Source organism: Pseudochaenichthys georgianus, chromosome 3 (genome assembly GCF_902827115.2).
Source record: "Pseudochaenichthys georgianus chromosome 3, fPseGeo1.2, whole genome shotgun sequence".
NCBI classification, from domain to species: domain Eukaryota; kingdom Metazoa; phylum Chordata; class Actinopteri; order Perciformes; family Channichthyidae; genus Pseudochaenichthys; species Pseudochaenichthys georgianus.
In genome coordinates, this window is record NC_047505.1 from 40,321,845 (window position 1) to 40,337,488 (window position 15,644).

Sequence of the window (15,644 nt, forward strand, 5' to 3'; positions counted from 1 at the left end):
AGGAGTGAAGCCCTTTCAGTGCGAGACGTGTCAGAGAAAGTTTTCACGGTCAGATCATCTTAAGACGCACACTCGGACTCATACAGGTAAAACAAGTGCGTATACCTTTATTTCCTACCGCTCCATTCTGAGACTATTCAAATACATTATAACACAAGTTTGCATTTCTATAGTTGTAGTAACTTTATCTTATTTTTTTTCTTGTTTGTCCCCTCCTTGTCAGGTGAGAAGCCATTTACCTGCCGCTGGTCCAGCTGCGAGAAGAAGTTTGCCCGTTCTGATGAGCTGGTGCGCCACCACAGCATGCACCAGAGGAACCTGACCAAGCTGCAGCCTGCCATCTGAGCAGCGAGAGGAGGAGGAGGAGGATGAGGAGGATGAGGAGGATGAGGAGGATGAGGAAGCTGACAATATGTTGTGCCAGGCAGCCAGTGGTGAAAGCCGCAGGAGCCTGGTCAGCATGGTGCCTTGCCAGACTGTGGTGAGCCCAGCTGATGCCTCCCTCTGCCAGCTGACGTAAAGAGACTCTTAATCCTCAAGAACTTCAGACTGCACCTCAACTAGCACTCGTTCGGGTTATTTAACATAAAAACTCAGACTGAGAGGGTTCAACCACAGTTATTCTGAGCCAAGAAGAATATTTTTTTTATGAGATGAGGAAAATGTTGATACACTATTTTAGTAAACTTGCACTGGCTTTTTTTAATGATTTTTTTTATTGTGTCACCTTGTAAACTGAATTACGAAATGGGCAATGTGTCCATTCATTTGAGATTTTTTGCTTTGAGTAATGTGAACATCTTGATATTCTTACAGTTTAATTTCTCACTAAATTGCTCTGTATATATGTGGTGTATTTGCTTACTTTTATAGGCATTCCTTTTTGTAATTTCTATGTTTTCAAGTTTATAAAACTTTGATTCACATGGTTGTCAAGAGTGTGTGTGTGTGTGTGTGTGTGCGTGTGTATGTGTGTGTGTGTATGTGTGTGTGTGTGTGTGTGTGTGTGTGTGTGTGTGTGTGTGTGTGTGTGTGTGTGTGTGTGTGTGTGTGTGTGTGTGTGTGTGTGTGTGTGTGAGAGACAAAAGAGGTGTTGGTGTTGTCAGGTTAAGAGGCCACCTATGAGTAGTGGTGGCGGGGGATGAGGGGGTGACTGAGAGTAAAACAGCACCCCACTGTGACTCTGACAGGGTGCAGATCTCTCCCTCCTTAATCTCTAACACACATCTTCATAACTAGAAACATCTGGAGTTGAGTAAATCTCATTGGAAAAGACACATACCTCCGTGTCAGCTGGCTGTACCCCACTGACTGCCGCTTTCTGCATATAGGCAGGGCCTCAACACACACACACACACACACACACACACACACACACACACACACACACACACACACACACACACACACACACACACACACACACACACACACACACACACACACACACACACACACACACACACACACACACACACACACACACACACACACACACACACACACACACACACACACACACACACACACACACACACACACACACACACACACACAAAAGCAGACTCACTCAGGTCCCCATAGAAAGCCTAAATTGTATTTTACATCATCGAGCCACATGATGGCAGTATTAGCCTTTACAGTCGAGCAGATGGGACTTGAGCTGAGCCCTGGAGTGTGACTGAACCGATGCTTATAATTTGTACATTTCCGTCTTCATATGGTACATGTCCACTAAAGTTTCGCCCTGAATAGCCACGATAAATATGTTAAAATCATCGAAAGTGAGAAAGAGGGATGCCCGTTCAGAGCATGCCCTGGCCCATGAAATATACATGATGTGGATGGAGTTGTGTGTCAAGTCTATAAGAGATGATTCAGCTACAGCAGGTATGTAAATAAAATATGACTCAATGTGGGAAGAATAGAGCGGTTGCGTGGCTCTGTGGGCTAATGATGTCACATACCTGAAAAAGCAATGTAAACACACACATGGTATATTTAGCTATATGCTACATGTTCACACATGGAAACCACAGCTCTCATTCACTTAAGACTTTCACTCACTCACACACACACACACACACACACACACACACACACACACACACACACACACACACACACACACACACACACACACACACACACACACACACACACACACACACACACACACACACACACACACACACACACACACACACACACACACACACACACACACACACACACACACACACACACACACACACACACACACACACACACACACACACACACACACACACTCACATCTGCTCCTGCACTGCTGCTCTCATTTCCTCAGTAGATCCTGAGATTCGCCAAACTAACAGAAAGATTAAAATGCCGTTCTCCTGTTTACGGGTCACCGACTGCTCATTTGAAGTGGTGATCAGGTTGTTTTCCAATCCACTAAATGACTGTGAACTAGTATCTCTGTGATGTTCTGCTTTTTTCTGATTCTTAATCCAATACACTTTGATTAAGAAGTGCTTCTCTTTGTTCTATCTCCACAGGGGCACCAGGAAGCGGAGGAAGATCAGAGGAGCAGCAGAGTTGAACATTTTACTCACTCCAGTTCACTCTTAACTGGAGACGGCCAAGGCTGTGTGCAGCGTGAGGAACCCATGCTTTAAATGTCCTCCATTAATACTGCCATCATTATCTCACACATTCAAAGAGACACTGACCTAAACCCTTGATTGATCTATGGGGTCAACATTCCTTCAAAATGTCCGTTGTTGAAATAGTGTAAGGAAATATCTGATAACACCACAATGTATGGGCTCAGTCTCGTTCTGCCAAACGTTACCGCCAATCTGAATGCATGAACACACACATATACACGCACACACACTCGCATGCACGCACGCCACCAGATGCCCCCTCAGCTGTACTGCTGGCTGTTTGCCTTTAAGGGGTGTCAGCGTGGGTAATCTCAGGTGACGTACACCTGGTAACACACAGCCCAAGACATCTGTAGGACAGCAGGCCTGCTATAGCTTCACAGCCTCCATCTCCACATGCAATCCTCCGAAAAGGTTTCTTTTGGAATGCAAGTGTGATTTAACCTCACTGTCACATTTCAAAAGCCATGAAACAAGAACAGTTGACTCCATACATGCAAGTTTCCACCTTCACTTTCTATGCACTAATGAGTCTTTTAATTAATTTAGTCTCATTTGTTAATATGACATTCTGAGAAGTCCCAGGTGCATACAACATCACTATGAATCCGGCTGTGTTTCTTTGGGCCAAAAATATATTATTTAACCTCAGGGTGCCGTAAAGGTCAATGCACATGTAGCACACAGAGGCCTCTATGAGCCCCGAGGGATTGTTAACAAGGTCAAGGCCCCAGGGAGGGGGTTACAGGGAGGCCTGCATGCAAAAACAATGCTACACCAACAGGAGGCGCTGTCGGGGAATGTTCAAATGTTAAGTGAAGCATGTACTTAGTTGTATTCCCAGACAGCACCCCCCCCCCTCCCCTCGGGCTGGCTCTCTTGTGCAGAGCTGCTGCTCCACAGTCTGAGGGGCCTAGGGGTTCTTGGGGGGTATTCCCTGTGGTAGAACAGGGAGCCTGAGGGGCTCCGGTGTGTAGGAGCTTTGGGAATGCAGAGACCTTGGAGGCCTGGAGCTCAGATGGGGCCTAGAGGGTAAACTTTCTCACTCAGGGAGCAGAGATGGAGCAAATACAAAAAGACAGCGAGAGGAAAACACCTTAAGAGGAGTCTGTCAGATATGCAGGCAGCAGCCGGGAAGATCCCATGAGGGAACACAGAAACACAAACACACACAAGGATGTATACTCCAACCCAAAACCAATATGTGGGCCAGCAAATAGAGGCAGAGCTTTTGAAATATTCTCTCTCTCCTCAACCATAAGGTCTTTCATCTTGTCTTCTTTCCTCCCTCCCGCTGTCTCCTCTATTCCGTTGGAAGATATTAGCGCCTAATAGGATTAGATGTGTCTCTATCATGTGAGACACAAGATCACAAACCAACCCAAACCCCCTGGGGAACATCGTAACGGGAGGGATGAAACAAGGCCTCGTCTACCCTCTCCTCCCCTCCATCCCAAAGGTATCCAGATGCTGGGACATGGAGAGAGGACCAGACAAACGAAAGAGACAAATGTTGACAAATGGAGCGAGAGAGGCGTTTTGTCCAAAGATATCAGTCTCACTGGGATACCGTTTTCTCCACTCTCAATGTCATGAACTCCAAAATCAACTCTACTCTGGGCAGCTTTGCTCATCTTTTAATTAAAACTTGTAAAAGCTTCTTTCTTCATATATCATTGTAAGATACACAGCAGACTGTCAGACTGAGTGGGCAACCAAAGCAGCGAAGTCGCTGTGTAAAAGCTGTTTGAAACTGATTTTGAGCCATCCTGACCTCAGTCCAAAGAGCTCCCATTACTCCAGAGGCAGTTACAATTAGTTACCAACTCACTAGGTTTATGCTTCCTAAATGGAAATGTATCGCTCTTTAAAGCCTCCTCTCTAATTGTGTAGTCATTAATGGCCGATTCCCTATCTACACTGCGTTGATGGGTACATAAAAACTCATGATGATCGACGAGCAGAAGTGCAGTTGTTAAAAAGAGAGGAGATTGTCTCTTGTTCTGTGTCATCACCACTAGGAGGAGTAGAGTCTTGTGATGGGAGAGGGGAGGGACGAGCACTTTCTCTGGGAGGACATGAAAGATTGATGGATTTGTTCAAGCTTCATTGTCTAGAAGTAGAAACATGTGAGGCGCCGAATTAGCCTACATTCATATGACACACGCACATACAATCACATAACTTGCACAAACACAGAAGGAACGGCCTGTGCAGCATCAGGGCTGTCGCCAGCATTTTGGACAAGCTGAGGTCATAGGTCAAAGTTAACCAAACACCACAAACAAGAGTACATTACATGATGTATCTGTTCAATTATATTTTCAATACTAATGATGGTCTAAATGTACACTGCCAGAACACAATTCTGGTTAAAAATACCCAAAACTATTTTCAATACTTTATTTATTGCCCTTATTTAGTCAAATTCAAATACAATAACTTTGATTTAAGAAAGATTATGTTTTCTTGTGTGTGAAAAAGATTTGAGAGGATATGGGAAATATATCTATATTATAGGGATATTGTGTTATGAGACTATTATGTCATCTTAGGTTTTGGATATCATTTCGTAATTGTCGTAATTTTCCTAGTTTTAAAGACTGCCTTACAGTAAAATTACTCAACTATTTTATTTACCAAATAGGGTCTCAGCCCCATTTGGGGTTAGCAGTGGTGTCAGACAAGGTGGAATTATGTCCCCAGTTCTTTTTAACCTTTATATTGATGATCTGTCTCAGCGACTGAAAGCCTACTGGATGCATGATTGGTAGTACTCTAGTGAACCATATTATGTATGCAGATGACCTGGTTGTGCTGAGTCCATCTAGCGCTGGTCTTCAGCAGCTTCTTGCTGTGTGCTCTGTGTATGGTGTGGAACATGACCTTAAATACAACACCAGTAAGAGTGCTGTCATGATCTTTAGAACCAAAGAAGATAAATGTCTAAAATGTCCTGATTTTAAATGGTCTGATATTAATCTTAGTGTCTGTAATAAGTTAAAATATCTTGGACACTTTATTACAGAACAAATGACAGATGATGAAGATATTTATAGGCAATGCCGCATGATGTATGCACAAGCAAGCATTCTCCTACGTAGGTTTGGTGCGTGTACAGATGGAGTGAAGATGTCTCTGTTCAGAGCATATTGCACACCGCTCTAAACGGCACATCTGTGGTCAAACTACAGAAAAGCAAGTTTACGGAAACTTCAAGTAGCTTATAATGATGCCATGAGAATATTGCTGAAGAGACCTCGATGGTCGAGTGCAAGTGAAATGTTTGTGGCTGCAGGAGTCAATACTCTACGAGCTGTTTTAAGAAATCTTATGTATAAATGTATTTGCCGGCTTAATGACTCTGATAATGAAATCCTCTTGGCCTTATCGAACATAAGGTATAGTACTACACGCTACCAATCGCAGCTGTGGAGACATTGATAGTTGTCTCTTGTAGGACACTGATTTAAATTATTCTTAAACTATGAATTATTTTTATGCTGTGTATGTCATTTATTGTATGTAATGTCTTGTCTTTTATCTGGACCCTGAGTCTGTAATAAAGTTTTCATTCATTCATTACCAGACTGTTCTCGCTGTTCTTTTATTTTCCTTTATCTTCACTCTTCTGAATAAATCATTTTAAGAGGGTACATGAGACAAATTGCATCGTAATGTAAAAAGTTAGGTCTGACAGCACTCTCTCACCACTGTACAGTATTTTAAATGCTTTATGTTGACTAGGTGCTGGAGGAATCATCCTATAAGGTACTTTCCATGTGCACATTGTAAGCTATACAGTATATAGAATCCTCCCTTTAAGTTGGTAAAACTGTCATATTAACAAAGAAATTACAATTTAAATGTTGCATAGTGCACTAAGAGTTTATAACTCTAATTATAAAAACACATTTTTTATAATAACAATGTTGTGTTACAATGTTAACTTAAATTGTACAAACCTACCATGAAAAAGGGTTCGTGTATTTGACTCATTCAGTTTAGTGATAAAACTAAGACAAAGGGACAGCCTATCCCCAGAGCTGTCAACTAACCATGTAAAGTCACAATTTAGCTTGGTAAATATCAAATATTTTGTCTAAGTAGCTGGATAACAAACGGACATTGTATTGTTTGTTTTTTTGCCATTATGCCTGTTATTATATAATGGGCAGAAATCCTGTTATGGAAGCCTCAGCACAGGATGGGTCAGATGTCCCAAATACCATTACAAACAACACAGTGGGCTACAAATCCCCAGGGTACAAAGAACAAACACAACAGATAAAAGACAAAGATCAAGAAGAGGCGGATATATATTCCGATGAAAAATAGGGCATCATGATGATAAGAGTCCGGGAGGAGCAGGGGAGTTGTGGGGGGATGCACTGCAGTCTGTTATGAAGGCAGTTTAATTGTAGCAGTCATTCAGGCATTGCTGCTGTTAATTGCTGATATGGAAATGGCAGTGTATGAAAAAAGCTCTTTCAAAGGAGATTGTTGGAGGACAAGACTAAGTGTAAATTATACTGGATGGGGGGGGGGGGGGCTTATAGTCTTAGACATTAATATTCTACACTTTATGACCCTCTCCCACTGTCTTCACCCTGTTCTCACCCAGAGGGCTCATTATTATTAGTGGAGAGGGGTTGATCTACACAGACACTCATATGAGAACTGTCCAAAGGCATTACTGTACACACACTCCCTCAGTGTGAATGATTAGGAACCTATCATAAACAGGAGGGGCAGGCCGTTAAACATGGCCGTGAGGCAGGCTGCACAAATAGTCCATGTGCCCCCATCTCACTCAGGCAAACACACATTTGGTTCTTTTACATCTCCGCTCACCCCTTATACTCAACCTTCATTTACACTGGCCCAGACACAAAGATGCACCCTGACACATGACAACCCTCATATGCTAGTTGGAGGAAGTGCATTGAGCTACTTAGTGGTTAAGGCCTCCCAATTATTCAAATGCATGATGCAAGACTGACCCCACACTCTTTAGCAAGGCAATAGAGCAAAAATAAATTATCCAATGGACATTATAAAGACAAAAAATAACTACAAACTTCAAATGTCACCACAGGCAACACCTCCACTTTGAATGTCCTCAGACCTGGAGCTTTTTGTCAGATGAACATAGGAGGAAAAGAACAAATCTGTATTCCTGGAAGAAGCTGTACAAGTGGAGCCATGCCAGAATTCGGTAACCTATTCCTGCAAAATTGTTATGAAATAATCATTGTTATTGTCATGTCGCCTTCTTACAAAGTTATTTAAACCTGGTACATGTCAAAGAAATTCATATAAAAGTCAGAATATCCCACAAGCTGAATATTTAAAAGATTTTCAGATGTTTATGGCTTCTTGCAGTCTTTAGTCTGAAGAAGCTCACAACAGAATACCACAGCCCACACATACATCGCCCTGTCCCTTGTTCCTAATGAGCTTTATCGCATTGGTCCCGCTTGACTTGTCTTGCTAACTGGCACACATATATCCATATGTTCCACATGAGCAAGCAGAGGGGACAGGCTGGGTGGCAGAGCTGCTTTCTCAGTTACATCTGAGAGTTTTACTGCAACAGCCAGCAGCAACAGCAAGTCAGCATAACTCCATCTCCGCTGTGCGTGTGTGCACTCTGCTATTAGTCATGAGAAGTGTTAACAGCATCCGCTTGTTCCTGGTGTTCAATGAACTCAAAGTCAAATGCAGACTTGAACATATAAGTGGTCTATACTCGATGCCTATCTGAAATACAGCATAAACATGTGACATTTTAGGAAACATGCAATGTAATGTAATGCAGCACACATGTACTCAGCACAAAAAAGGGAACCAAATCGTGTCTTTGGAATATGTCCTTTGTTGGTGAGAAGACGGAGAAAGAGGGAGCATGAGCTGGAGCTTAAGAAACTAGTGCACAAACGGTGCTTATATGTGGCTGAACTCTGATTTCTCTCTGAAGTGTTCACCTGTATCCAGGTGTTTTAGCATCAGGAGAAGCAAAGTAAGCCACTGCTTAATCTGGACAGGAGGAAGCCAGTATTTCACTTTTATATATACATACAATATTGACTATATCTATTGACTAAGAACAGATATGTCATAACATACTGATTCAATTTAATGAAGGAATACTTTAAAATACTTGGAAGCTACCTTATTTACTTTTGTTGCCCTGAGTTATATGAGAAGGTCAACACCAGTCATATCTGTCGGTTAGTTAAGCTTTACACAAAGACTGGAAATGGAAAAATGGCTCAATAAAAAGGTACATCTAAGGCTCTCTTTATAACATATAATATCTTATTTATGTCAATATGACCTTGCCACACATGCAGCAGAATTAAAAGCTTTTTTTCCCCAGTGTTTGTGCCAAGCTAAGCTGAGGAGCTGATCTTTTCTAAGTCTCAAGTATCATCCGTGGATTTAAAAAAATATTGCCCTTTCCCTTTAGGCTGCTCATCACAGTTCAGCAGTTTGTTGGATCTCTATCCACGCACAGTAGAAATGATAAAAAATACATGGTGATGCTTTGAATACACAGAATACACAATGTCTTTTATTGTTTTTATTTTTGACACATGTGCCGTTTGGAAAAGAAGACACACGAATGCGTTTGTGTGATATGTGGAATATTGATGCAACTGAGGTTAGGGACAACAAAGCACAACAAGTGCTGACAAAAATGTCAAATTCTGGTCATAGTTTGATCTTTTCAGGTTGCATACGTTCATGCACTGTCATATAACATATTTATTTATAATAATACAGAAATTGTGATAAAAGAAATACAGAAGATGAATTTCTGATGTTGTAAACACCATGCTTTTATATACAAAGCCAATGCAGTGGAAATAAAATTGGTACATCTGATTGAAAAAGATGACCATGGAGTGATGTAACAAGAAGCAAGGAGTTGTGTGGAGTTACGTGTTCAAATAAACAAAGTACTAAAAAAAAAACGTATTTAAATAAGAACTCTATAAAACGATGAAGCTCAAATGTAACATCAGCAAAGGTCAATACAAATCTAACATGGAGCATACTGTTGGCCTGAAGTATACCAATAAATAAATGTCAAACTAAATATATGAAGAAAAGATATTTCACAGACTAATTTTAAACCAAAAGCGTGCAAAAACCATGCCGTTAAACATCAGTTAATCAGTCTTTAACAGTTTTAAAAGCACTTAACTAATCAAACAAACAAATCATTTAAATCATATGTCCAGGAAACGTGTAAACAAAGAATAGATTTCATTAATAAATAAAATCTAAATAAATGATCTGCGCTGTTTCACATTAACGTCGCCATCAAAAACTATTCCTATATCTGACAATTCACCTAAAGCTCAGCATTCAGCTTTGACAGCGTTTATTAAAGACTTTCGACACAGATCTGTGAGGCAGCAGAGCCGGCAGTGCGGCTGGAAGGCACCATTGATGGGAAATAAGTCCACTGGATCTGGCTTTGCTCCTGAATGTCAGAAACAGAAGCACCAAATCGAGATGGACCCTTAGTGTTAGTGGTAGGAGAGACCCCTCCCCCCTCTTGCCTGGTATCTACAGTGTTGGTTTACAATCCAACACTGACATCTGTTCCAGTATTACGGGGGAAAGATGGAGTGTTGGTTGTGGTGGTGGGAGGAGGGAAAGAGTCTGTAATTCTGTCTTCGAAGATTTTCACCAACGCTCCTCACGCCCACACCTCAGAAGCTGCCCTGAGAGCTCAGAGCTCGTCATGGTTCTTGGTGAGGTCCTCTCCGTAGTTGGTGGCCTGGCTTCCCACAAACATGTTCCAGTTTTCCAGGATCTCCTCTTTGGTCAGCATCTCATCCTGCAGGGGAGGACAAAGGAAATGGCAAGATAAGCAAGTCTTATTGCAACAACATCATTATCAAAATACAACATGTGTAAATATGATGATGAAAGCTGTATGTTTAAAGTTGTATCTCATATACACAACATGGTGAGAGAGGTTTCTTAGGCATGTTGATGCAGCTGAACGCACCTTGTCCTGGTCAGACTCGTACACCAGATGCCTGGCCTCAGCTTGGGCGTGGTCGTAGTCTTGGGGCATAATCCAGTGGCGGATTTCTTCCATGTCCATTTTACCATCTTTGTTCAAGTCTCTAAAGTCAGAGAACTGTTCCCTCTCTGTCTTGACCCAGTCAGGCTCCGGTCCCCCGTCCTCATGGGCAAACATGTCAGCTGAAACAACCAAGGGAAATTACGTTGATATACATGCAATTTTAGGCAGACATATTTCACATGCAAAAAAAACAGCTTTGATTCTTCATCAGGTCAAAAAAACAACTCAGAAACAAGTCACCTGGAATGCGCACATTAAAAGTGACAGTTAATGCTTCTATTTTTCCTGCATTTATGTATTTTATTGGATAGCAAATTATGAGCTTAACTTGTTTGACCCAATTCATTTCAATGTATTGCTTAAACTTACTAATATACTCATCTTCATCCACATGTCCGTCACCATTCTTGTCAATGTCCTCCAAGGTTTCCTGCATTCAAAATGTGTTTATGGTGTCGTTAAAAGGGTCAACGATAGTGGGACTTTCACTGTGAGTAATAAAAGAGAGAGATATCACCCCAGGCTGGACGAGGGACGGTATAAGGTTTAACTTAAAGCTGGGCTGGCAGGCCTACAGTACAATCACAGGACTACTGATGACAGCCGAACCCTTCACATTCAATTATGAATGTTTCAAATAATGGCTTTAAAGCGCTGGTAGATGCTTTCCTCTCTTACATCCTGATTTTTACAGTGTGAATTTGACTGAACGGTTACTTAAAGCTTTGCCGTGTGAGCCGATCATTAGTTAACAGCCACACACACATGTACACTAATTGCAATGCATCTGGGGAACACACACACACACACACACACACACACACACACACACACACACACACACACACACACACACACACACACACACACACACACACACACACACACACACACACACACACACACACACACACACACACACACACACACACACACACACACACACACACACACACACACACACACACACACACACACACACACACACACACACACACACACACACACACACACACACACACACAGAAATCACTGTATGCATCTTTACCTGCAGGTGAGATAACCTCTCTAAAACCTGCTGAATGATTCATATCCATGTAGCTTCTGTAGTCTAATAGCATAGTACAAATAAACAAGAACAGCCATCCATCCCATATACCCGCTTAACCTGTTAAAGGTTGCGTGTAAACAAGAAGAGATATGTTCATTAAATATATATATATATATATATATAAAACCTATAGATCACTATAGCCCGCAGTAAGCACTGACAGTGTGAGAGATGTTCAGTACATTTCAGAAACTTGGAAAAGAACAAGGAGGATCAATGCTATAGTTGAACAAATAATAAGAATAAAGAGTTAAATATACCTTTTCTTTGGATTAATGATGGTGCAAAATGTCTACACAATGTACTACCACTCTCCCATGAGTATTGAGACTTTTTGGCTGGAAAAATCGAATCTCTTCCTTATACCACTGCAGACCAAAGCAGACAGATGGCGACCTATAACTTTGAGGGAGGCTCTGTGACAACCTGGAGACGAAACGCTTAGGTTTTCCAGAGTTGCACCTAACTAAAGCCATTTCTGGGACAATGTAAAATAAAAAATAAGAGGATAGTACCTTCTACCTAGGGGACATTGAGAAGGCTATACAAGGAAGGAGGAAACTGAAAAGATTAGGTATAAAGTGCAATGAAAGCAGAGAGCAGCAACAGAAGCAGCAGGTAGATAGAGGTCCTTTAAACAGACTGTTCCTTTGTAATGTGAATGAGTGTTTGAGTGCACATTTGGACTCAGACTTGATTTCCTGCCTATACCTGCACTACAAGCTCCACTAGTGATGTGTCCTTCTACAGAACAATCATGTCCTGTTTCTAAAGCTGTAAAGTGTCTCTTCCTTTCCTCATATGACTACACGAACCATCAATTACTCATTGTTGCATAGCTGTGTGAAAAATATAAAAGGAGTCTACTGTTGTGAGAAACAGGCTAAGCTTCAGCCAGATTCACCACAATCAGTGAAGACACCACCGGCTGTACAGTTGGTAACATTCGATGATGTCATAAAGATGAGAGATTAATAATTAAATATGTCAAATGGGTGGTACAACTTTTCTGAACAGAGTGGCATAGTGCTCCACTGCTAACATTTGCCACGCAACGGTTTCATGCAGCCACATTTATATCTAAAGATCGAGCCCTAAATGGGACAGTCGATCCATCCCACTGGACCTGTTCAAAAGAAATAAACAAACTCAATCATTTCCTGGTCCAGTTAAAATGTCATTAAGGATTCATCCAAATGTAGCACATTCATCCAAGCGGTCAATCAGATAAAACAAATGGAATAGAAACTCAAATGTGTCCATGTGATTAAATAATATAACTTTGTGGATGGAGAAATTACCTAATTTGTGGAAGTTTTATTTCTCCTACAAGCAATTCTCAAATCAAACACAGAGCTTAGTAGACGCACAGTTAGTCTTACTATTTCGCCCCTTTCTAATCATACTTAGTTACCATGTGGTTAAAAAGGCTTACCAAAACCACAGTATCCCTCATGTGATCAAACTCCTCAGGGTGGAGAAAGGATGTGAACTCTTCTCTGTCTGCTGCCAGGTCCCTGTTCAGATCAGCTGTTTTAAACCTCCTCTCATCACGCGGGAGCATCTTCTTGAAGCTGAACTGGTCTGTTGATTCGTCAAACTCCTCTGGGTTGGCTTAAGAGGGAAACAAACTCAGGTTACGGTCACATTTCTGAATAGCTACTTGAATACTGTACTGTATGTCAAATAATGACATGGCGTACATACCGAGATAGTATCCATATGTGGCTTGCTTGTACTCTTCCCATGAAATCTTGTTGTCTTTGTTCAGGTCATAGTCTGTCCACACCTTTGCCACATTTTCATAAACGTAGCGCTTCTGTACACGCTTTATCCACGACTTGAGCTCGGCTGTGGTGATGTAGCCATCAACGTTGCTGTCGATCCGGTCAACTATTTTACTGTAAAAGACAAGACAATAAAGACAAGCTGTGACACAAACATTATGGTTCACATCCAGTATATGCACTTTTGAAGGATTGACATAAATCAAGTGTTTGTGCTGTTTCACTTCAACACACTGAGCTACTATTACTAGAGGCAAACAGGGGACAAAAGCAAATATTTGGTAGTACCATTTTTAGTATAAAGGACGTGGCTTTAAATAGGGTTAGACCACTCTAGAAGGGAGGAGCAGGAAAACGTATTTTAGTGAAGAATGCCGTTTGGCTGGGTATATTCTTGGCCCTGGGTTGCCACGTTGTGATGTTACAGGGGTCCTCCCACTCCCAACACCACAGGAAACTGTTTCCGTTTAGCCAACGTGTGATACATGGTACCAACTTGTCATTCAGACAGTGACGAAAAAAAACACGTAGCCCATGAAGAGTATGCAATGCATTCAGCGACAGAAGCTTTAAATAATGACTGTACTGCTGCACATTGCACAACTTTACACAAACTTCAGCACCTTCGAATGGTTCTTTAATGACGATGCATAATTAAGATTTCGGATGAGCAATCAACTCTATAGGAGTGTGTGCGAATAGTGCCGGTGGCGCAATAACGCACCATTTTATCTAGCCTCGTATCTGCTGGCATGCACATCTTTCTCAGGCACTTGTGAATAGGTTCTTAATTATTAATGTCCTCAGCCTGAACAGTGACACGCAACTGACTCCAGCAGGGAGGCGTGGCTGTGCGTGATTTACAAAAAACAAAGGCTCAAACAGGGCCTGTGACAATAGCACCAGGGCTGGTATTAAAATCAGCTCATGTTCATAGTAATGATGTCCTTACCCGAGCTTGTCCTTGCTCTCCTCAGGGCTGAGCTGGTCAAATGTCTTGGCCTCCTCTTTACCCAGAAAGGCATCATGGTCGTATTGGAAGCTGTTATTGTCTTCATAGGCTTTCCTGCTCAGTTCTGGGTCCTTATTTATAACTCTCTCTTTCCTTAATGTTGGCTTACCGTGCACCAAAACAGTGCACAGAAGCGCAGCACACACGAAGCTGAGGACTTCCATCAGTCAGGGATGGAGCTCAGATGTTTCCAAACAGGCCTGTGACACCACAATGCACAATGAGCAAGCCGCTTTGTTGCCACTTTCACTGCTTGTAGCGACACACACTAACCTTTCTTTCTCTCCCGAGCAGCGGTGTGCACCAACGTTGCAGCTAACAAACCCTCCAGAGAGCACCTACGCCTGCACAGAAGTCCACTGAAAACACCTACAGTAGCCTACTCACTCAAGCGATTTTGGTCATTCCGAATCCTGTCCCACTTTTCCTGAGGGAGGGATGCAACCAAACGGGGATTTTCTGCCGCCTTACGTACAGCCAATTACAATGTCCGTTTCAGGCAGGCCCCCGCCTCGTCGGCCGAATGGAGTCCTGCCATTGGTCCGTGAGATGTCGGTTACACTGGAGGGATTCAGGCGCCACGTTGCACGCTGACGTTCAAACTTAACTCATTGTGGAGTCAGGTCAGTTTGTAACAAGTGTGGCGGTAAAGTATGAGATCCAAACTCCTCTACAACCTGCAGAGCTGCTTCAGTATCATGGTTGTGTTTCCACTCTTACCGACATGACGGTGTTTGTGTCTCCAAATGTTTGGAGCATTCAGGTATGTTTACGTGTAAAACGTTTTGAATCGCCCACTACTTTAATTATACACTGTCACCCACAGATATGAAACCCCTGTAGAGTCTTGTCTCTGCTGTAGTTTGGTAATAAAGTCTTGTCTCTGCTGTAGTTTGGTAATAAAACAAAGAGGATTGTTGAAAAAAGGGACAAAACAATAAACAGCACCCTGACAATCATTTAGGTGTCCACA

The 15,644-nt window shown here is 42.0% G+C and overlaps 2 protein-coding genes across 5 annotated transcripts in view; one reads left to right on the top strand and one right to left on the bottom strand.

Annotated features, from left to right (window-relative positions):
* Nucleotides 1-926, top strand: part of wt1b (WT1 transcription factor b) — a 7,980-nt gene extending 7,054 nt beyond the window's left edge. For 2 of the 4 annotated variants that reach the window (XM_034077480.2, XM_034077487.2), the window contains exons 8-9: nucleotides 3-86; nucleotides 224-926. In XM_034077480.2, coding sequence (XP_033933371.1) covers nucleotides 3-86; nucleotides 224-345 — 206 coding nt within the window. In that variant the 3' untranslated portion in view covers nucleotides 346-926. Of the gene's footprint in view, nucleotides 1-2; nucleotides 96-223 lie in introns of all 4 variants that reach the window. The other 2 variants (XM_034077466.1, XM_034077474.1) reach the window with 1 other exon arrangement.
* Nucleotides 927-9,215: 8,289 nt separating this feature from the next.
* rcn1 (reticulocalbin 1, EF-hand calcium binding domain) lies at nucleotides 9,216-15,104 on the bottom strand. The gene is made up of 6 exons (XM_034079629.1): nucleotides 14,612-15,104; nucleotides 13,580-13,773; nucleotides 13,308-13,486; nucleotides 11,131-11,191; nucleotides 10,681-10,880; nucleotides 9,216-10,506 (listed from the first exon to the last, which is right to left on the bottom strand). Exons 1-6 carry the CDS (start codon nucleotides 14,833-14,835, stop codon nucleotides 10,399-10,401), a joined length of 966 nt encoding a protein of 321 aa, XP_033935520.1. The 5' UTR covers nucleotides 14,836-15,104; the 3' UTR covers nucleotides 9,216-10,398.
* Nucleotides 15,105-15,644: the final 540 nt, after the last annotated feature.

Coding starts and splice junctions, on each gene's coding strand:
- rcn1 (XM_034079629.1), bottom strand. CDS start 14,835: ATGGAAGTCCTCAGCTTCGTGTGTGCTGCGCTTCTGTGCACTGTTTTG. Junction 13,774..14,611: donor GAGAGCAAGGACAAGCTCGG/GTAAGGACATCA, acceptor TGTCTTTTACAG/TAAAATAGTTGACCGGATCG. Junction 13,487..13,579: donor CACATATGGATACTATCTCG/GTATGTACGCCA, acceptor TTCCCTCTTAAG/CCAACCCAGAGGAGTTTGAC.